This window comes from Canis lupus, chromosome 4 (genome assembly GCF_011100685.1).
Source record: "Canis lupus familiaris isolate Mischka breed German Shepherd chromosome 4, alternate assembly UU_Cfam_GSD_1.0, whole genome shotgun sequence".
NCBI lineage: Eukaryota > Metazoa > Chordata > Mammalia > Carnivora > Canidae > Canis > Canis lupus.
This window is the reverse complement of record NC_049225.1, coordinates 20,434,843-20,457,651: the sequence shown is the minus strand read 5'-3', so window position 1 is coordinate 20,457,651 and position 22,809 is coordinate 20,434,843. Positions and strand designations below refer to the sequence as shown.

Below are 22,809 nucleotides of genomic sequence, written 5' to 3'. Positions count from 1 at the left end.
GGGGTGGGGGCTTTGGGAGCTAAGCAGAAGGCGGTGATTCAGAGAAGGCCTGACAAGGCCTAAGTACTTGTGTAACTTGTGGGGCCCCAAGGAAAGAACAATCTGCTTTAGCAATATTTGACAGACGTGATGGGGTGGAGTGCAAGCTGAAGAGGTGGTTAGTGAGGAGCTCTGTGAAGGCAGAACTGATTTGGTTGGAGATGATGCAATTTCAGAGGTTCCTGGAAAGGGCAGCGAGGAGCCTACGCGTGGCTCTGGAAAGGCTTCATCTGAGGTAGTTCAGAAGACAGCCCCACGGGCAGTTACAAGTCAGCGCGCGGGGAAGAGCTTTCCGAGAGGGTGGGTTTGAGCGCGACCTTCCCAGGGTCGCCGCCTCTCCTCTTCCGTCAGACCGTGAGGAGGCCTGGAGAGCGAGGCCGGGGGCAGGGGCGCTGGGCGACGCTGCGCCGGGGGAGGCGGCGCGGGGAACTCCCGCCCGGGGTGCGCGCCCAGGCCCCGCCCCCGGCGCACGTCATCAGGCCGCGCCGCGCCGCGCCGCGCTGCCCGGCGTTATTCCGTCCCGCCCGCGCGGCGGCGGGTGCTCTGTCACCGCCCGCTGTGGCCATGGCCCCCGGCGGTGGATGGTAAATTGCGACCAGAGTTCCCCACGCGGCCCCGGTCCTGATGGCGGCGGCGGCGGCGGCGGCTCTGGCAGCGGCCGACCCCCCTCCCGCGATGCCGCAGGCGGCAGGAGCCGGAGGGCCCGCCGCCCGTCGGGACTTCTACTGGCTGCGCTCCTTTCTGGCCGGAGGTGGGTGTCAGCCGGGGGGACCCGGCCACGCTCGGGTGGCCGGGCGGGACCCGAGGCGGATACGGTGCTTGCGGCCGCGGCGACATCCTCGGACTCTGCCTGCTTCAGTGCCCGGCGGGATATTTGCCCCGACCGGTTGTAACTCTAATAGTCACTTGACTAGTGGCAGCAGATCCTGGGGAGGAAGGGCCTCGAGCTGGCGGAGGAGGTGGAGGGACTGAACCAAGCGCCCCTTTCTTCAGGCTGGATAGTAAGGGAAAGAGCCGAGTCCTTCCTTTACAAAGACTCCAGCGTTTCTGTGAAACATGCTGGGCGCCTCTTCTTTTTATAAAGACCATGAATGACCCGGTGTAGAATTGTATTTTGCTGTTTGCTTTAAAGAAAGCAAATATTGGAGGTCAGCTTTTTTTTTTTTTTTTTTTTAAAGACTTTATTTATTTATTCACAGAGAGAGAGAGAGAGAGAGAGAGAGAGAGAGAGGCGGAAGCAGGCTCCATGCAGGGAGCCCGATGTGGGACCCGATCCCGGGACTCCAGGATCACGCCCTGGGCCAAAGGCAGGCTCCAACCCGCTGAGCCACCCAGGGATCCCGGAGGTCAGCTTTTTAAGCTGACTGGGAAATTGTGCAAAACTGTCTACAACCAAAACGAGTTCCAGGGATCCTAGTAAAACGTTCTATAGGTACATGACAGGCAGCTGGCGCGGCCCTTCTATCCGGGGCGCTGTGAGGCCTCAAAGTTCATAATTGTCTCTCGGAAATTTCCTCTGCCACCCATAAAGAACTATTTCAATCCCTGCCCTCTCGTAATTGATTGTCTGGGTTGTCAACACTTAATTAATTAATTATGAGAAACAGAGAGAGAGGCAGACACACAGGCAGAGGGAGAAGCAGGCTCCACGCAGGGAGCCCGACGTGGGACTCGATCCCGAGGCTCCAGGATCACGCCCTGGGCCGAAGGCGGTGCTAAGCCACTGGGCCATCCAGGGATTCCCCAAGGCCAGGGACTTTTTAAATTTCCACATTATACAAGGGCTTTTATTTTTTTTATTTATTTATGATAGGCACACAGTGAGAGAGAGAGAGAGGCAGAGACACAGGCAGAGGGAGGAGCAGGCTCCATGCACCGGGAGCCCGATGTGGGATTCGATCCCGGTCTCCAGGGTCGCGCCCTGGGCCAAAGGCAGGCGCCAAACCGCTGCGCCACCCAGGGATCCCTTCTTTTTCTTTCTTTTTTTAAAAAATTATTTTGTTCTGATAAGAACGACGTTCATTTATAAGGAATATGAGTGCCTACTATGTACCTGCTACATAGTGTGTATCAGGGAACAAAACACAGATCCTGGAGTTTGCATTGATTGGAGAGTTGAGGGGAGAAAATAAATAAAATGAGAAAGTAATTTATATAGTATGTTACAAGGTGCTGAAGGCAATGGGGAGAAGTAAAAAGGAGATTGGGGCAAGGAATGCAGAGGCCGAGTGGGCTCGTTGTTAAATAGGACGGTTCTGATAAGTCTCGTGGAGAGAATGACCCTTGAGCAGACTTGAATTAGCAGGTTTAGCAAGTTGATGTGTGAAGAGGAGCATTTCAGGCCTTAAGAAAAACGATGTAAGTGGTGTTGATGGGGGAAGGAGGTTAGAGAGGTAATGGGGAGTCAAATGAAGGGCTTTCCAAACAATTGTAAAAATTCCAACTTTTGTTTGCAATGAAGTAGGAACTGCCATACTGTTTTCGAAAATGTCTGTTCCATTTTGTGTCTCCATTATCTTGTTAACACTTGTTAACAGAGTTTGTGTCCTCTGTGTTTGTGTAGGTGTGTGTGTTGCCCTTTAAATAGGTGTTTAATGGTATGTAATTGTGTTTTTAATTTGCAGTTCTCTGATGACTAATGCTGAATCTTTTCATATTCTTTTTGGCCATTTGTGTCTTACTTGGTAAAGTGCTGCTTCAGATTTTTGTAAAGTGAATAACTTTGAAGGAGTTTCTGGTCCCAGTGATATGAAAAAAGACCTTTGGGCGTACATAGCCTCCCTGTGCCTCAGTTTTTGCATCCTTTAAACCAGGAAAGAAGATTTCTTACCTCAGAAGGTTATAACAATTAAATGAGATAGTACCCATAAAAGCCTTGGCATACTGTCCTCAGGTAAATCTCTTAGCCTAGTTCCTGGTACAAAGTAAACACTCAAAATTTCTTAACTATTATTGTTGATTAGCAGTGTCCTTGGCCAATATCTTAACCTCGTTTGCTCAAAAGGAAGATCAAAGCTGGGTGACCTAACTCAATGGATTATTATAATGATTAATTGAGTTATAAAGTAATGTGATTTTTTTTTTTTTTTTTTTTTTTTTTAAAGTAATGTGATTAAGTGAGTTAAAATACTATCAAAGGTGGGGCACCTGGTTGGCTCAGTAAGTTAAGTGTCTGCCTTTGGCTCAGGTCATGATTCCAGGGTACTGGGATGGAGTCCTGCATTGGGTTCCCTGCTCAGTGGGAGTCTGCTTCTCCCTATCCCTCTGTGCTGTCTCTTGCAAGTAAATAAATACATTTTTAAAAAGATTTTATTTACCTATTTATTAGAGACGCAGAGGGAGAAGCAGGCTTTATTTCACACCCTGACCCAAAGGTAGATGCTCAACCAACTGAGCTACCCAGGTGTCCCAAATAAATACAAATCTTAAAAAAAGATACTATAAAGGAAACGAACACATTCTAAATAATTTCATTATATGGTTAAATCATAATGATTGAGAAGATAATATTCTGAATCCAAATTTACTCAAATGCAAATTATTTTTAGTTTATCAATTTTCGGTAGCTATCATGATTTTCATTAGTTCAGGTAAGAGAAGCTTGATATAGAAACTTATGTGTGGATTTTTTTTTTTATTTTTTTTTTATTTTTTTTTATTTTTTTATTTTTTTTTTGTGGATTTTTTTTTTAATTTTAAAAATATTTTATTTATTTGAGAGACAGAGTGCGCAAGCAGGATGAGCAGCAGGCAGAGGGCTGAGCAGGGAGCCTGATGTGGGACTCGATCCCAGGATCCTGGGATCATGACCTGAGCTGAATGCAGACGCTTAACCAACTGAACCACCCAGGTGCCCCCTTATATGTGGATCTAATATTTAAATAGAAATGGGCATTTTGTTTTTGGATATCTCAGAATATGGATTTTAATTAGCATTATTATATGTTAGGCTATTAAATAAATGTGTGTAGACTTTGAGTGATTTTGTCTTACATTTTAAAAAGTTTATAAAATAAGACTGTACATTCGTTCATTCAACAAGCATTTATTGAGTGCCTATTATGTGCATGTACTGGTCTCTGGGGATATAGTAGTAAAGGCGACCCACAAAACCCAGTCCTCTTGTACCTTCTGAATCAAATATGCAATGGTGAAGAGCTTAATATAATCATAAAAAGACCCCAAGACTTTTTACCCATCTTTTAAAAATAAGAGCCTATTTTATCAACTGTTTATAACACGTAAGATACTTTACAAAATTGTTTTAGTCTGTTCTGGCTACTATAACAAAAATATCATAATCTGGGTGGTTTATAAACAACTTTCTTCGTTCTTTCCTTCCCTTTTTTTTTAAAAAATTTTTTAAAGATTTTATTTATTTATTCATGAGAGACAGAGAGAGAGGCACGGACACAGGCAGAGGGAGAGGGAGAAGCAGGCTCCATGCAGGATCACACCCTGGGCTGAAGGTGACGCTAAACCGCTGAGCCACCCAGGCTGCCCTCCTTTCTTCCTTTTTATCAACCAGCAAGCTCCAGACATTTATTTCTTATAGTTCTGGAAGCTGGTAAAGCCAGATCATGGTGTCAGCAGAATTTGATGTCTCGTGAGGACCTGTTTTTTCATAGACTGCTCCTTCTCTTTATGTTTTCACATGGTGGAAGGGGCCAGGGATTTCTCTGGGCGTGTTAAGGGCATTAATCTCGTTCATGAGGGCTTCACTATGCTGACCTAGTCAATTCCTGAAAGCCCATCTCTAAATACCATCATACTCAAAAAATAAAGATAAATACACACATACATACATACATACATACCATCATACTGGGAATTAGTTTTCCACATATGAATTTGGGAGGATACAATCTATACCACAGAGGTTTTATAGGGATGCCTAGGTGGCTCAGCGGTTGAGCATCTGCCTTTGGCTCAGAGTGTGATCCTGGGTCTAGGGATCGAGTTCCGCATCGGGCTCCCTGTGAGGAGCCTGCTTTTCCCTCTTTGTCTCTGCCTCTCTCTTTGTGTCTCTCATGAATAAATAAATAAAATATATATATATATATATATTTTTTTTTTTTTTTTATATATATATTTTTTATTTATTTATGATAGTCACAGAGAGAGAGAGCGAGGCAGAGACACAGGCAGAGGGAGAAGCAGGCTCCATGCACCGGGAGCCCGATGTGGGACTCGATCCCGGGTCTCCAGGACCGCGCCCTGGGCCAAAGGCAGGCACTAAACTGCCGCGCCACCCAGGGATCCCTTTTTTTTTTTTTTAAATCTTTTTTTAAAAAAGTCTTTATATATTACCATCTTAAAAGCATGACATGCTAATAAGGCTGCCCTGTATTCTGACCTAAACAAAAGCCCATGTACACACATTACTGTCATCCATATGTCTGCACAGTGGCATGTGGTAAGGACCAAGTACATAATTGCTGAATATATAAACGAATGACTGAATTTTATGGGTAAAAGTTGGTTATTTCAATGAAAGAGTCATCAAGAGGAGGTTACTTGAAACAGTTGGGTAAATACCTTTAAGTGTTTGTCTCCATAACTACATTTAGCAAGATTCCCAGTGTTCATCAGGTATTAAGGAGAAGATTTACGCTCTTCAAATTTATTTTTAAGTCTGACATACTCTATTAGGTTACAGGGAGTGGGGGCCAATCATCTATCTGCATATCCCTGCAACTGGGCAGTTCTACCCGTGGAGACCAAATTAGAAATCAGAAGGTGTGCTGGCTGAACAAATAACAGCTTCCATGTAGAAAAAATGGTAGGCAATTTCATCCTAACTGTTTAAAAATTTTTTAGGTATTGCTGGATGCTGTGCCAAAACAACAGTTGCTCCTTTGGATCGAGTAAAGGTTTTATTACAAGCTCACAATCACCATTACAAACATCTAGGTGAGTTAATGGTTGTTAAAGGTAAAAATGAATGAAAATACTGTTCATCTGCTGGCTTTATTTCCAGTTTTGAATTATAGTCGAAAGAGGATACAAAAGGGAGTTCAAGTTTGGGAGCAAATTTTATAAGAGATTTATCTCTTATTTGCTTTAACCTTTTCATTTGCAGTAGTGGTTAAATATATAATAATTTTAGGATACTGATATTCTCTAAACCAAAATCTTGGAATCATTGAAGTAAGTACTATTTGTTTATTGGAATTAAAGAGTCACATTCTTGGGCGCCTGGGTTGACTCAGCATCTGCCTTTGGCTCAGATCATGATTCCGGGGTCTTGGCAGTAAGCTCTTGTGAGAGGTTCCCTGCTCAGTGGGGAGCTTGTTTCTCCCTCCACTCTGCCACTCGCCCTACTTGTGCTGTCAAATAAATAAATAAAATCTTAAAAAAAAAAAAAATAGTCACATCCTTTCTTTTCTTTCTTTTTTTTTTTTTTTAAGATTTTTATAGTCACACAGAGAGAGAGAGGCAGAGACACAGGCAGAGGGAGAAGCAGGCTCCATGCAGGGAGCCCGATGTGGGATTCGATCCGGGGTCTCCAGGATCGCGCCCTGGGCCAAAGGCAGGCGCCAAACTGCTGCGCCACCCAGGGATCCCAGTCACGTCCTTTCTAAACACAAACACGACAGCGTGATTTTTAAAAAAATATCCAATTAGTGATGGAGATAAGTTTTATTCCCTTATTTATTTGTTTGTTTATTTATTTAAAGATTTAGGGATGCCTGAGTGGCTAAGTGGTTGAGCGTCTGCCTTCGGCTCAGGGTGTGATCCCCAGTCCGGAATCCAATCCTGCATTGGGCTCCCTGTGAGAAGCCTGCTACTCCTGTGTCTCTGCCTCTCTCTGTGTCTCTCATGAATAAATAAAATTTTTAAAAAAATTATTTAGATTTATTTATTTATTAGAGAGAGAGCTCGTGGGAGAAGAGAGAGGGTTGGGAGGAAGAGGCAGAGGGAGAGAGGGGGAATCCTGAAGCAGACTCCCTGCTGAGCATGGAGCCCAACATGGAGCTTGATCCTGGGATCTTAAGATCATAACCTGAGCTGAAATCAAGAGTTGGCCACTTAACCAGTGAGCCACCCAGGCGCCCCTATTTTTCATTTTTAAAATAATCTTTACACCCAACATGGGTCTCCAACTAATGACCTCCAGATCAAGAGTTGCACTCTGTACTGATTGAGCCAGCCAGGCACCCTATTCCTTTAAACACCTAGTTAAATCTAGAAATCTTGGTGCAGGGGCACCTGGGTGGCTCAGTGAAGCATCTGCCTTTGGCTCAGGTCATGATCCCAGGGTCCTGGGATTGAGCTCCAAATTGGGCCCCCTGCTCAGCAGAGAGTCTACTTCTCCCTCTCTCTCTCTCTTTTTTTTTTCTCTCCCTCTCTCTCACCCTACTCAGGTGCCCCTAGAGCTTATTTAAAAAAAAATAATATTAATTGACTAGGAGCAATGTTCATGATGTATTAGATAAATGAAGACATTATAAAATGGTTTAATCATATTGCACTTTACGTAAATAAATCAGGCACCTGGGTGGCTCAGTGGTTGAACATTTGCTTTCAGCTCAGGTCATGGTCCCAGGTCCTGGAATCGAGTGCCACATTGGGCTCCCCACAGGGAGCCTGCTTCTCCCTTGGCTTGTATCTCTGCCTCTCTCTGTGTGTCTCTCATGAATAAATAAAATCTTAAAAGAAAAATAAATGAAAAGAACCAATTATTTTTCTAGTTGTGTTTTTAAAATGTGATTTTTCGGGATCCCTGGGTGGCGCAGCGGTTTGGCGCCTGCCTTTGGCCCAGGGCGTGATCCTGGAGACCCGGGATCGAATCCCACGTCGGGCTCCCCGTGCATGGAGCCTGCTTTTCCCTCTGTCTGTGTCTCTGCCTCTCTCTCTCTGTGTCTCTCATGAATAAATAAATAAAATCTTTAAATAAATAAAATGTGATTTTTCTCAAAAAAATGTAATGAATATTTATGTTATAAATTATAGTTCATTTTCTTATCAATATATTTTTTTAATTTTTATTTATTTATGATAGTCACACAGAGAGACAGAGAGTCAGAGACATAGGCAGAGGGAGAAGCAGGGTCCATGCAGGGAGCCCGACGTGGGATTCGATCCCGGGTCTCCAGGATCGCGCCCTGGGCCAAAGGCAGGCGCCAAACCGCTGTGCCACCCAGGGATCCCTTATCAATATTTTTAATAGTAAGTCTGTACTTTAAAGAAAAAAATTGCTGCCTTTTCTGTGTCCAACAATGAGCACAGTGTGCTGCTCATATATAGAATCAGACCTTTGAACTTACTGAGACAGTATATAAAACTGGAAAGGAAGGAATTTATTTTTTTTCATTGTCCACATTAAGGGTAAAAAGGAGATGAATTATGTTATCCAATATCTCAGGGTGTTTACAACAACCCAACATATGAATGTCGGAGCAGGATTGTTTTATTCCTTTAACCTCCTCCCCATGCTGGTTTATGTTGTTTTGTTTCCTGATTTGTAGTCATTAGATTACATATTCACATTAGATTTCATGCTCTACAGGACTACATGCCATGGGTTACAGCATACCCTTACAAGGCATGCAAAATTTGAAGTGGAATTCCCGGAGTGAAACAATGAACTGTTGGTGTAGTGTATGGAGTTTCATGTATCTTTAAAACATATAAGCCAAAAAAATTATATATATGACTTTTAATTTTCTTTTTAAATGTTTTTGGGCATTTTATTCTAGATGCCTCTCTTTTTATATGTATGCATAAGTTAATTTATAAAATTTTGTTTTTTAGTTTTTATTATTTATTTTTAAAATATTTTATATATTTATTTTTAGAGAGAGATAGCTTGAGCTGGGGACAGGGAGGAGGGATGGGGAGGGTCAGAGGGAGAGAACCCCAAGCTAACTCTGCGCTGAGCTCAGAACCTGACTCAAGGATCAGTCTCACAAACATTATATGTTCTCATTTATTTGGGGAATATAAACAATAGTGAAAGGGAATATAAGGGAAGGGAGAAGAAATGTGTGGGAAATATCAGAAAGGGAGACAGAACATAGAGACTCCTAACTCTGGGAAACGAACTAGGGGTGGTGGAAGGGGAGGAGGGCGGGGGGTGGGGGTGAATGGGTGACGGGCACTGAGGGGGGCACTTGAGGGGATGAGCACTGGGTGTTATTCTGTATGTTGGCAAAGTGAACACCAATAAAAAATAAATTTATTATAAAAAAAAAAAAGGATCAGTCTCAGAACCCGGAGATCATGACCTGAGCTGAAATCAAGAGTCAGATGCTTACCCTACTGAGTCACCCAGGCACCCCAAATTTTGCTTTTTTAAAAAAATTTTTCTTTTTTAAACATGTATTTTCCCAAAAAAGATGAAAATGTGCTATTGAATAAAACTTCTACGTTAGCTTCTTTTTAAAAATGTGTATACTTCCAAGGCATCAAAAACTATTTTTTTATATCGAAGCAAAATTATTCTAGCCAAATGGAAAACAAGGAGTACAATTAGAATCTTTCTTTCCCCCACTTTGTAGTGTTAGCATAAAGATTTTTTTCCTGCAATGTATTGAAAATCTTTGACTGCCATTTAGCTTTTTACAGTTCAATATGATGTAAAAATAGGTGAATCATAGTGGGATTCTTTAAAAATCTTTACTTTTAATTTTATTGTTTTTACTTAATTTTTTTTTTTTTAAGATTTTATTTATTTATTCATGAGAGACACAGAGAGAGAGAGAGAGAGGCAGAGACACAGGCAGAGGGAGAACCAGGCTCCATGCAGGGAGCCCGGCATGGGACTCAATCCCGGGTCTCCAAGATCAAGCCTTGGACTGAAGGCGGCGCTAAACCGCTGAGCTACCAGGCTGCCCATGTTTTTACGTTTTTATTTAAGTTTTTTTTTTTTTTTAATTTTTTATTTATTTATGATAGTCACAGAGAGAGAGAGAGGCAGAGACACAGGCAGAGGGAGAAGCAGGCTCCATGCACCGGGAGCCTGATGTGGGATTCGATCCCGGGTCTCCAGGATCGCGCCCTGGCCCAAAGGCAGGCGCCAAACCGCTGCGCCACCCAGGGATCCCTTATTTAAGTTTTTTTGAATGTGTGATGTCACAGGTTCATAATTCAAAAAATATAATAATAAACATCTTGTTATTTCCTCCTTGTAATTAAGCATTTTTACCAGGTACTTCCATTTCCTTTCAGAGCTGATGTTTACATACATCTACAAACATGCTTATATTTTACCAAATGTTATTTCCTTCTATTCCTAGCTTGATAAAATAGGTAAAGATACAGAGGATTTAAATCACACACAAGCTTGATGTACGAGATACACAGGGAACTTTGTACCCTACAGATAATATATATTCTTTCCAAAACATTTCTAACATTTGTAAGAATTGGTCCAGTGTTGGGGCACCTGCCTGCCTTGGTAGAGTATACAGCCCTTGATCTCAAACTTGTGAGTTCAAGCCCCACTTTGGGTGTGGAACTTACTTGAGACAAAAAAAATAAAAAGTATTCAATGTTTTGCCATAAAGAAAGCCTTAATTTATTCATTTCCCGAAGTCAAAATAGTACAGACTATAGGTTGAAGGAGAAAAACAATGATCTATAGTAATCTCTATGGATATTTAAGAGCCATTTGAAAACATTCAATATTGCTCTTTCTCTGTTATTTTGTTTTAGGTAAGACTTTTATTAAAAGCATATGGTTAGATATGGACTTTTAACAGAATTTGAGAATCTTTGGCTTTTTTTTTAAAGATTTTATTTATTTATTCATGAGAGACACACAGAGGCAGACACAGGCAAAGGGAGAAGCAGGCTCCCTGTGGAGCCTGATTCGGGACTCGATCCCAGGACCCCAGGACCACTACCCAAGCGCAAGGCAGATGCTCAACCACTGAGCCACCCAGGTGCCCCATCTTTGGCTTTTATTTTTTATTTATTTTTATTTTATTTTAAAATTTTATTTATTCATGCATGAGAGACAGAGAGAGAGAGAGAGAGAGGCAGAGACACAGGGAGAGCGAGAAGCAGGCTCCATGCAGGGAGCCCAACGTGGGACTCAATCCCAGGTCTCCAGGATCATGCCCTGAGCTGAAGGCAGCGCTAAACCACTGAGCCACTGGGGCTGCCATCTTTGGCTTTTAATAGAGGAATTTCTATTATTCTTTTTTTTTTTTTTTTTTTTTTTTTATGATAGTCAGAGAGAGAGAGAGAGAAAGAGGCAGAGAAATAGGCAGAGGGAGAAGCAGGCTCCATGCACCGGGAGCCCGATGCGGGATTCGATCTCGGGTCTCCAGGATCACGCCCTGGGCCAAAGGGCAGGCGCTAAACCGCTGCGCCACCCAGGGATCCCTATTATTCTGATTTTTGTGTGTGTGTAATCATTTATTTTTTTTCATTCACCATCATAATGTTTTCTCTTCATTTCTGTGCTTTTTTATATTCTGTCCTCCTGAGCAACCTCCCCCACTTTTTTTCCCCTGGATTTCCTTTTTTGAAAGTACTATACGTATTTTACTTCTACTAAGTGATTTCTCTGAAAATCCTTTTTAACAAAATATTTGTGATAATTAAAGAGTTTTAAAGACTAATATGGTAAACATATGTGGACCCACACAGAGATTCAGAAATAAACATTACTGGTACAGTTGAAACCTCTACTCTCTCATCTTCAGCCTTCCTGTCCCAACTAGGTAACCGTTATTTTAAATTTGATTATTCTTAAATTAAATTGTTACAAATACATTTGAATCAAATTAAACAGGGTCTAACCTTGTCCCCTCTCCTGCAAGAGAATTTTTTTGGTGGTGGGGGAGTATATTTAATTTCATTATTCATGTGTTCTAGGAGAATTTTTACATATACACATATATGGTGCAATGATGATTCGAATCTTTCCCTATGGTGCAATCCATAGATATATATATGAAATAGAATTATTCTTTCTCTTTTTCTAAAGATTTTATTTATTTGAGAGAGCATGAACAGAGAGGAGGGGCAGAGACAGAGGGAGAGCAGAAAGCTGACTCTCCATGGAGCATGGAGCCCTAGCAGGGGCTTGATCCCAGGATCTTGAGATCATGATCTGGGCCAAAATCAAGAGTTGGGCTCAACAATTGAGCCACCTAGGAACTCCTCTTTTTTTTTTTTTTTTTTTTTAAAGATTGAGGGTTACTTTTTCTTTTAAAGGGTGGAAGTTATACAAGTGCTTGCTTTAGTTATTTATTTTAAGTTCCCTTTATTTGCTTAAGCCATTTAAAAAAAAATATTCATGAGAGAGGCAGAGACAGGCAAAGAGAGAAGCAGGCTCCCTCCCTGCAGGGAACCTGATATGGGACTCGATCCTGGGACCCCAGGATCACACCCTGGGTGGTACTCAAGGCAGATACTCAACCACTGATCCACCCAGGCACCCTTCCCCCAAATTTAAATAGTTACAATAGGGGCTGGCTAGGTGGCTAGGTCAATTAAGCCTCTGGCTCAGGTCATTATCTTGGGGTCCTGGGATCCAGCCCGACATCCGAATTTGTGCTCAGCGTGGATTCTGCTTGTCTTTCTCTTTTCTTCCTCTCTTCTCTTTCAAGCAAATAAATAAAATCTTTTTTTTTTTAAAGATTTTATTTATTTAGTCATGAGAGATAGAGACGCAGAGGCACAGACAGAGGGAGAAGCAGACCATGCAGGGAGCCTCGATCATGGTCTCTAGGATCTCACCCTGGGCTAAAGGTGGTGCTAAACCGCTGAGCCAGGCTGCCCTAAATAAATAAAATCTTTAAAAAAATTGTAATAGTTTTTAAATTTGTTTATTTAGCAATTCCCTTATGTATCTAGGTCAGTCTGGGAAACCTTCCTTTATCCTTCCAGAGTTAATCTGCAGTGTCTGGTCCTTGAATATATTTGTTAATATTTTTTAGATTACTGTAAGTTAATATAATTTGTAATAATTATAAATCTATTTTGCTATACTGTATGGCTGATTTTTGTTATATGTTTTATATTTTTATAGGAGATGTTTGTATAATTTGGACTTATGTATTTTAGGTAGGTTTAAATGCTAATCATAAATTACTATTCATGTAATTTCTCAGACAAAATTATATCATGAATGATAGCGTCATCATCTTTTAAGTGATTGTTGTGAAAATTTGAATTTAGTTTCCTCTGTTTTAATAGTATTTTTCTTCTAAACACTTTTCCAAAAATAGGAGTATTTTCTGCATTGCGTGCTGTTCCCCAAAAGGAGGGATACCTTGGATTATATAAAGGGAATGGTGCAATGATGATTCGAATCTTTCCCTATGGTGCAATCCAGTTTATGGCATTTGAGCATTATAAAACGGTACTTGAACTTTTATCTTGTTTCCTTTTTGTGTCCTGAATATCATACTTAGTTGACAAGGCATTTGCTTTGGTCTTTAAAATTACTTTGGATGAATGGGTAAAGTAATACCTTTTTGAAGGAAAAAGACTTGTGATAATTTAAATTTTTAAATATAACTTGGTTTTGGAGGTATCTATTTTAGACTTGTTAGTCATTTTTGAGCAAATTGTTTATGTACACACTTATGAAGAAGAGCCAAAATATACCTCAAGTAGATAATAGTAAATTCATAAAATATTAATAGCTTTTTAATGTGCTTTTTGTTTCTCAGTTATAGGAAAGTAACATTGTGGCTTTGGATTTTCTTACTAAATAAGATAGTGAAATCATATGGTGAAAGTCCATTTTTGAGTAATGCTATCAGTTAACAACTTTTCCCATCCTACTCATTAATTGATTTTCTCTTTGTTGGACTGAAAGTTTATGCTCTCAAATAACTTAGAAAAAGGTTAAATATGTTAAATTTTACAAGTATCTTAAAAAGAAAACAATAGAACATTCTAACCTCATCAGTCAGAATTGATGCCATCAGTATATCAAGAATTCATTGTCCGTAGTAGCATTTTATTTGTACTATACCATTCACTCTTTAAAATTTGTGGTCATCAACATGCAACATAGTATATTTGGCAATCCTAAATTAAGATTGTAAAAGTGCAGAACTAGAGCAGAGGCTACAGAGGAAATACCTGAACTGTTCATCATGTGCTAGAACACTGTTCACTTTTATACCATTGCACTTGTTTCACTTATGTTTAATACTGATTTTCTTTTCACTAGTCCTGTAACTTTCTTGAAATGTCTTCATTATGAAACAGTGAAATGAGAAGTACTCCAAAATATCCCATTTAATATGATGTTTTTGGTTTCTAGTTAATTACCACAAAGCTGGGCGTTTCTGGTCATGTGCACAGATTAATGGCTGGATCCATGGCAGGTAAGAGGAGTGGGTGTATTTTATTTCTGACAAATTAATTTTCTACTAAAATACACAATTTGCTTTAAGTAATATTTGTGACATTGATTAAGTAGCACACCTTTGTCATCTTCCTATACTTAGCCATGTAAGAAATCATTAATATCCCACCTCAACAAAAGTATTTTACAGTAGGAAAAGGTAAGGAATAGTCTAAATGTATAACTCTGTGAACAACATACATTCCCTTTTTTTTTTTTTTTAATTTTTTAAATTTATTTATGATAGTCATACAGAGAGAGAGAGAGAGGCAGAGACACAGGCAGAGGGAGAAGCAGGCTCCATGCACCGGGAGCCTGACGTGGGATTCGATCCCGGGTCTCCAGGATCACGCCCTGGGCCAAAGGCAGGCACCAAACCGCTGCGCCACCCAGGGATCCCTCCCTTTTTTTTTTTTTTTTTTTAAGATTTTATTTATTCATGAGAGAGACAGAGAGAGAGAGGCAGAGACATAGGCAGAGGGAGAAGCAGGCTCCATGCAGGGAGCCTGACGTGGGACTTGATCTCAGGACTCCAGGATCATGCCCTGAGCCAAAGGCAGGCACTAAACCATTGAGCCACCCAGGGATCCCCATACATTCCCTTTGACAATTCTACTTCTGGAAATGTTTTTTTCTTTCAAGCATTTAAAAAAATTATAATGACTATAATAATACATACTCCTATACAATGAAAATAATTCTACTCCCTAGAAGCAATAACTATTAGCAATTTTTTATATATGCTTTTTTCCAATACTACTCTGTAAGATTAGAACCTTTCTTTTACAGTTATCTCAAGACTTGTTTTCTATATCAATACATAGATCTTTCTTCTTTTTTTTAAAGACCTGATGTTATTTTCTAATTTATGAATGTATCATGATATATTTAATCAGTCCCCTATTGACTGGCATTTGGAATATTTTCAGTTTTTATTTCACAAATAACACATTGTACTTGTTATGGCTGTAGAATAAATTTTGACAAGGGAAATTATTTTATCAAAGGATGTGTGCATTTAAATTTTGATAAGTTGTCTAGTTGATCTTCATAATGCTTTTTTTTTAAGATTTTATTTATTTATTCATGAGAAACACAGAGAGGAGAGAGAGCGAGGCAGAGACAGGCAGAAGGAGAAGCATACTCCATGCAAGATCACATCCTGGGCTGAAGGTGGCACTAAACAGCTGAGCCACCCGGGCTGCCTTCATAATGCTTTTAATGACTTTTTCCCCTATATACCATAACAACTCTGGGTCTTTTTAAATTTTTTTAATAGATTTTTTTTTAAAGATTTTGTTTATTTATACATGAGAAACAGAGAGAGGCAGAAGCAGGGGGAGAAGCAGGCTCCATGCAGGGAACACAATGTGGGACTCGATCCCGGGACGGTGGGATCATGCCCTGAGACAAAGGCAGAAACTCAACCCCTGAGCCACCCAGACATGCCAGCAACACTGGGTCTTATCAAATTTTTAATATTTAGAGCAGCCTGGGTGGCTCAGCGGTTTAGCACCGCCTTCAACCCAGGGCCTGATCCTGGAGACCCGGGATTGAGTCCCATGTCAGGCTCCCTATGTAGAGCCTGGTTCTCCCTCTGCCTGTGTCTCTCTGCCTCTCTTTCTGTGTCTCATGAATAAATATAATCTTAAAAATTTGGGATCCCTGGGTGGCGCAGTGGTTTAGCGCCTGCCTTTGGCCCAGGGCGCGATCCTGGAGACCCGGGATCGAATCCCACGTCAGGCTCCCGGTGCATGGAGCCTGCTTCTCCCTCTGCCTGTGTCTCTACCTCTCTCTCTCTCTCTCTCTGTGACTATCATAAATAAATAAAAATGTAAAAAAATTAAAAAAAAATCTTAAAAAAATTTTTTTTTAGTATTTAGCAGTTAATTATGAGTAAGGTTCATCAGCTTTCCAATGTTTATTGACCATTTCTGTTTCTTTTACTTTCAGCCTGAGATGTTTCTAGTTTTTTTTTTTTTTTTTTAATTTATTTATTTATGATAGTCACACAGAGAGAGAGAGAGGCAGAGACACAGGCAGAGGGAGAAGCAGGCTCCATGCACCGGGAGCCCGATGTGGGATTCGATCCCGGGTCTCCAGGATCGCGCCCTGGGCCAAAGGCAGGCGCCAAACCGCTGCGCCACCCAGGGATCCCCGGAAAACAGATTCTTACTGAACTTGTGCAACTAATTAAAATTGTCATGAAAGAAAGAATACTCATGAAAGTTTCTGAATTTTGGAGGGTACAGGTAGGCAGAAAAGTTAAATGTTTTAATTTGTTTACAAAGGAGTATTTTATTGTATTTCTTGAAGTCATAGATATCTTGAGAGAAAAAGTTTCCTTAAATCTGGGCAGCCCCGGTGGCCCAGCAGTTTGGCGCTGCCTTTGGCCCGGGGTGTGACCTGGAAACCTGAGATCAAGTCCCACATCGGGTTCCCTGTAAGGAGCCTGCTTCTCCCTCTGCCTGTGTCTCTGCCTCTCTATCTCTCTGTGTCTGTTATGAATAAAAATTAAAAAAAAAAAAATCTGGAAGAGGAAATGTTAGAACCAGCAATGTTTCAAAGAAGGGTCATAAAAACTATAACTATCTTTCTTAATTCATTTAATCCCATGTTACTAATTTTTATTCTGATTGAATGCAGCTTTTCCATTAGTCCTGGAAATTCTTACCCAGTTTAGTTTTATGATTTTATTTTATTTTATTTTATTTTTTTCTTTTTTTTAAGATTTTATTTATTTATTCATGATAGTCACAGAGAGAGAGAGAGAGAGGCAGAGACACAGGCAGAGGGAGAAGCAGGCTTCATGCACCGGGAGCCCGACGTGGGATTCGATCCCGGGTCTCCAGGATCGCGCCCTGGGCCAAAGGCGGGCGCCAAACCGCTGCGCCACCCAGGGATCCCAGTTTTATGATTTTAAAGATATCAGGGGGGCTCATGGGTGGCTCAGTCATTTGAGAGGCTACCTTCAGCTTGGGTCATGATCCCAGGTCTTGGGATCGAGCCCCACATTGGGCTCCCTGCTCATCCAGAAGTCTGCTGCTCCCTCTCCCCACACCGCACCCCCTGCTTCTGCTCTCTTTGTCAAATAAATAAATAAAATCTTAAAAAAAAAACATATCAAAAACCTGTATCTGTCAAATAGTCCTTTTCATGAATCTCCTCGAAGATGAAACACAGTTCAAGAGAGCAATAACTATAAATAACAAAAGACTAAAAAAAGATGGATATGGTTAAAGATTGGACAATAGTTCATTATAGTGCAGTTGACAAGGAGATCCAATTATTTCTGTGATATCCAACATTTCAATAATTAGAATGTGTTTTTTTTTTTTTTTAAGATTTTGTTTATTTATTCATAGACACGCAGAGAGAGAGGCAGAAACACAGGCAGAGATACAGGCAGAGAGAGAAGCAGGCTCCATATAGGAAGCTGTATGGAGACTCCATCCGGGTCTCCAGGATCGCACCACCCCAGGCTGCAGGCGGCACTAAACCGCTGCGCCACCGGGGCTGCCCAATAATTAGAATGTTAAATGATGACCTTATACCAGGACATGTTAAAACTTTAGGGATTTCAGATAATTTCTAGAACAGCATTATAGCATTTATTCATACAATATAACCTAAGAAGATCATCACCATTTATTTGACAGTGCTTCCTATGTAATCGAATATACCAAATAAGCAAGCCTAATTAGTCAAAAAGCCTTCATTTAGAATTTGAATCTTGGGAGGTTTGTTAAAAACCTCAGGTTTTTTAAAGATTTTTATTTTGGAGAGAGCCAGTGTGAACATGAGTGGGAGTGGCAGAGAGAGAGAGGGAGAATAGAGAATTGCAAGCAGACTCTGTGCTGAGTGTAGAGCTCAACGTGAGGCTCAATCTCACAACCTTGAGATCATGATCTGAGTCAAAACAAAAAGTCAGATGCTTAACTACTAGGACACTTTAAAAATTATTTATTTATTTATTTGAGAGAGAAGACATGAGTAGGGGGAGGGGCAGAGGGAGAAGCTAACTAACTCCCCACTGAGCCAGGAAGCCCAACATGGGTCTGGATCCCAGGACCCTGGGATCATTACCTGAGCCAAAGGCAGCCACTTAACTGACTGAGCCACCCAGGTGCCTTTTTAAAATTTAAGTAATTTGTATAGCCAGTGTGAGGCTTGAACTCCCAACCTTGGGATCTAGAGTCACTCCTCCAACTGAACCAGCCAGACACCCCAAAAATCTCAGAAGGTTTTAAAGCAGTTGCCATGGGACACCCAGGTGGCTCAGTCAGTTAAGCGTCTGCTTTTGGCTCAGGTTGTGATCCCAAGATTCTGAGATGGAGCCTTATATCGGGCTCCGTACTCAGTGAGGAGCCTGCTTCTCCCTCTCCCTCTGCTGTTCCCCTTGCTTGTGCTTTCTCCCTCTCTGTCAAATAAATAAAATCTCTTAAAATAAATAAATAAAGCAGTTGCCTTAACAAGATTACAGATTGTTATAAAACTTAATATTTAATTGTCTGTTTAACCAAGGTGGCAATAAAAGATTATAAAGAAGTCTATATAGTTATTAGCAAAATTTAGCTCCTTTAATATTGAGAAGTTTTAACATTTTTAAGTTTTTTATTTTTTATTTTTTTGAGAGAGAGAGCGCGCACAAGCAAGGGGGAGGGGCAGAGGGAGAGAAAAGGGAGAAGCAGACTTCCTGCTGAGAAGGGAGTGTAGGACCCCAAGATCATGATCTGAACGGAAGGTAGACCCTCAACTGACTGAGCCACTAAGGCACCCTGAGAAGTTTTAACTTTCTTATTTTTTTATTATTTATGATAGTCACAGAGAGAGAGAGAGAGAGAGAGAGAGAGGCAGAGACATAGGCAGAGGGAGAAGCAGGCTCCATGCACCGGGAGCCTGATGTGGGATTTGATCCCGGGTCTCCAGGATCGCGCCCTGGGCCAAAGGCAGGTGCCAAACCGCTGCGCCACCCAGGGATCCCTAACTTTTTTTTTAAAGATTTTATTTATTTGTTCATGAGAGACACACAAAGAGGCAGAGACCAAGGAAGGGGGAGAAATAGGCTCCCTGTGGGGAGCCTGATGCGCAGGACTCAATCCCAGGACCCTGCGATCACGACCAGAGCCAAAGGCAGATGCTCAACCACTGAGCCACCAAGGTGTCCCGTGTTTTAACTTTCTTAAGTAATCGAAGCCCTGATAATGACAAAACATAGCCCTGGGCAGATAAAGAAAAAGGAAAAAACTTTTTATAATTTCTTATCAAGACCAGACCAACAATCCAAGAAAACTTTGTTGTTTTTAACTGAAAAGCTCAACCTATACCAGTGTACTCTTTTTTTTTAAGAGTGCACTTCTTTATTTATGTTTTTAAAAATAAGCTCTACATGGGGCTTGCACTTGCAACCCTGAGATCAAGAAGGGGCTTGAACTTACAACCGTGAGATCAAGAGTCACATGCTCTAATGACTGAACCAGCTAGGTGTCCCTACCAATGTAATTTTAAAACTCATTCATTCCTTGAGGTGCCTGAGTGGCTCGGTTGATTAAACTCCTGACTCTTAATTTCAGCCCAGGTAATGATCTCAAGGTTGTGAGATCAAGCCCTGCATCCGGCTCCATGCCCAGCCTGGAGATTCTCTCTCTGCCTCTCCCTCTGCTACCTCCCCACCCTCTACTACCAAAAAAACCAGAAACTCATTCATTCCAATCCTTGTCAGTCCTGAACACACATAAAATGAGTCATAGATATATAGACCAGTCAGCCAGGAGCTTTTGAAAGGGTATAGAGATAGTACTTCCTGTCTTGTTACATATACTCACAGACACACGAATTCCAACAGAGATCTTCCCAGATGTGTACTTTAACTTCCTGTTTACCTCATCATTCCTCAAAAACCTGTATTTGTCAAATAGTCCTTGTGGTACCTTGTCAGTACCTTCACAAGTTTCAGTGGCCCCTGCCCCAACTCCAGGCTATGCAAGCCTAAACAAAAAGGTCATGAAAACCTGACAGTGGTGCAAAAGAACCCAACAGAAGGGAAATAAAGAAGTACTGGGTACAGTATGCACTTATCGGGAACTTACCGGGAGCCAAATTTCTAGGGCCTGCTACTTCTAATTCATTTGTTTCACCAGATGTAGGTAAGGCAGTTGGTGCCAGTTCAAGGCAAGGGAGAAAGTCCTCAAAATGAAACAGGTTTCAGCAGCTCCCTGTCTGGGGTCGACTAGCAATAGCTAGCTGACTCTGACCTCTCACAGTCACTAGCTCAGGAAACCAACAGGGAGCCTTGGGCTGCTGCCACAGCTAATTGCTCTATACTGGGGAATCCTGAGGCGGCTGGATAAATGAGAAGTACAGCGCCTGGCTGACTTGCCAGAATTGCAACGGGGGCTCAGAAGTACAAGAACACCTGGCTTTGGGGTTCCCAAATAGACCAGGTTCGGCTACTCTCTATGGATAAAATCCAAAGATAGAAAGGTGGATGTGGTAAAACAAGAAAGGAATTTATTTCTGTGAGGCCATTACCCAGAAGACAGTGGACACTCTCAAAGAGTGTCTCAAAGGCTGAAAATACTTCTAGGTTTATATAAGGAAAATATGGGACAAATGTTGGTGGGCAGGGAGGTCAATCCCGCCTGGTCTTGCTGGTTCAGGGCAGTTGTCCTGTCTTGAGGGATGCTCACAGAATGCTTTGCCCACCTGGTCTTTTGCCTGAGTAAAGAGATAAGCTGGAAAGAAGAACTTAAGCAATTAGAAAGTACACACTGATGTCAAAATAGAAGTGGTTGAAGTCCTCTTTCATCTTTCCTCTACTGCCTCCTCCTTATAGTGGTAGTTCCTTTGTTAAGAAGTTATATATGCTTCTTGCTGGAGCAGAATAAAAAATTTATATTTGCCATATTTTCAGAATATGATATCTGCAGTTTTTTTTTTAATTTTAAAAACAAATTTTTTTTTTTTAAATTTATTTATGATAGTCACACAGAGAGAGAGAGAGGCGGAGACATAGGCAGAGGGAGAAGCAGGCTCCATGCACCAGGAGCCCGATGTGGGATTCGATCCCGGGTCTCCAGGATCGCGCCCTGAGCCAAAGGCAGGCGCTAAACCGCTGCGCCACCCAGGGATCCCTTAAAATTTTTTTATTTATTTATGATAGTCACAGAGAGAGAGAGAGAGAGAGAGAGAGGCAGAGACACAGGCAGAGGGAGAAGCAGGCTCCATGCACCAGGAGCCCGACGTGGGACTCGATCCCAGGTCTCCAGGATCACGCCCTGGGCCAAAGGCAGGCACTAAACCGCTGCGCCACCGAGGGATCCCGATCTCTGCAGTTTTAATGACCAGGAATTATCTGTCTTAGGTATCATGATTATAAATATAATTTGCACTCATAGGGTTTTTGTATTGTATACAGTGATTATGAGGCACTGTTGAGGTCTTTGAAGCTTTGCAGATCTGCAAAATTTAATTACTGATTAATGTATGTTCTTGGGTTACCACAATTCCTGGATTCTATGTTAGGGTAAGAATTTAGGGAAAAACAGTCTCAGTAAGTTTGGATTCATCATTAAGTCCTCAATTTCTTGACTAAGGGAAGAAAAGAGAAGTTTACACATATACAAAAATTGCAGGCACACCTCAACTTGATTGAGTTTCATTGCTTCCTGGTAGGTGAAGATATACTGCTTTCTGTATTGGATTATGGTTGTAAAATGGGGGAAGAGGAAAACTATCACCACCACTATTTGAGGTAGGTAGTTTCTGATTTTCCTTAATTGTACTTGGAGGACTTTTTTGGCCTCTCAGAAAAGCAGTGCTAGTTAGACTAGTAAGGAAGAGATATGTGAGTATAGAAAAAAGGCCAAAATGGGAGACACTAGGTTTATGAATTGAAAATCCCAGTCACCATGTAGATGACTGATACATAGGTCAGTATGATTACTAGCAGTCAAGCTAAGTTCCCACTTTGTTACATATTCCTTCCCAATAATCCCAATTGTTCTTTTTTTCTTTTTGTATTATTATTTTTTAATTTTTTCCTTTTTATTTGAATTCTTGATGTATAGGAAGAGATTGAGAGTGAAAGAATTTGGGTAAAAAGAGAATACAGTTGATTTGGTTCACAAAAGAAAGGGTCAAGGGGATCCCTGGGTGGCTGAGCAGTTTAGCGCCTGCCTTCGGCCCAGGGTGTGATCCTGGAGTCCCGGGATCGAGTCCCACGTCAGGCTCCCAGTATGGAGTCTGCTTCTCCCTCTGCCTGTGTCTCTGCCTCTCTCTCTCTCTCTCTCTCTCTCTGTGTCTATCATGAATAAATAAATAAGATCTCTTAAAAAAAAAAAAAGAAAAGAGAAAAAAAAGAAAGGGTCAAAAAATGAATAACTTGAAAAAGACTGGGAGAATAATAGCTAACATTTTTTTTTAACATTTAGATATAATATTTTGTATAT

At 41.3% G+C, this 22,809-nt stretch overlaps 1 protein-coding gene across 3 annotated transcripts in view; it reads left to right on the top strand.

Moving 5' to 3' along the window:
- The first annotated feature begins 523 nt into the window (after positions 1-523).
- Positions 524-22,809, top strand: part of SLC25A16 (solute carrier family 25 member 16) — a 43,689-nt gene continuing 21,403 nt past the window's right edge. For 2 of the 3 annotated variants that reach the window (XM_038534134.1, XM_038534137.1), the window contains exons 1-4: positions 524-790; positions 5,860-5,952; positions 13,227-13,360; positions 14,276-14,339. In XM_038534134.1, coding sequence (XP_038390062.1) covers positions 664-790; positions 5,860-5,952; positions 13,227-13,360; positions 14,276-14,339 — 418 coding nt within the window. In that variant the 5' untranslated portion in view covers positions 524-663. Of the gene's footprint in view, positions 791-5,859; positions 5,953-13,226; positions 13,361-14,275; positions 14,340-22,033; positions 22,113-22,809 lie in introns of those variants that run through there. The other variant, XM_038534136.1, reaches the window with a different exon arrangement.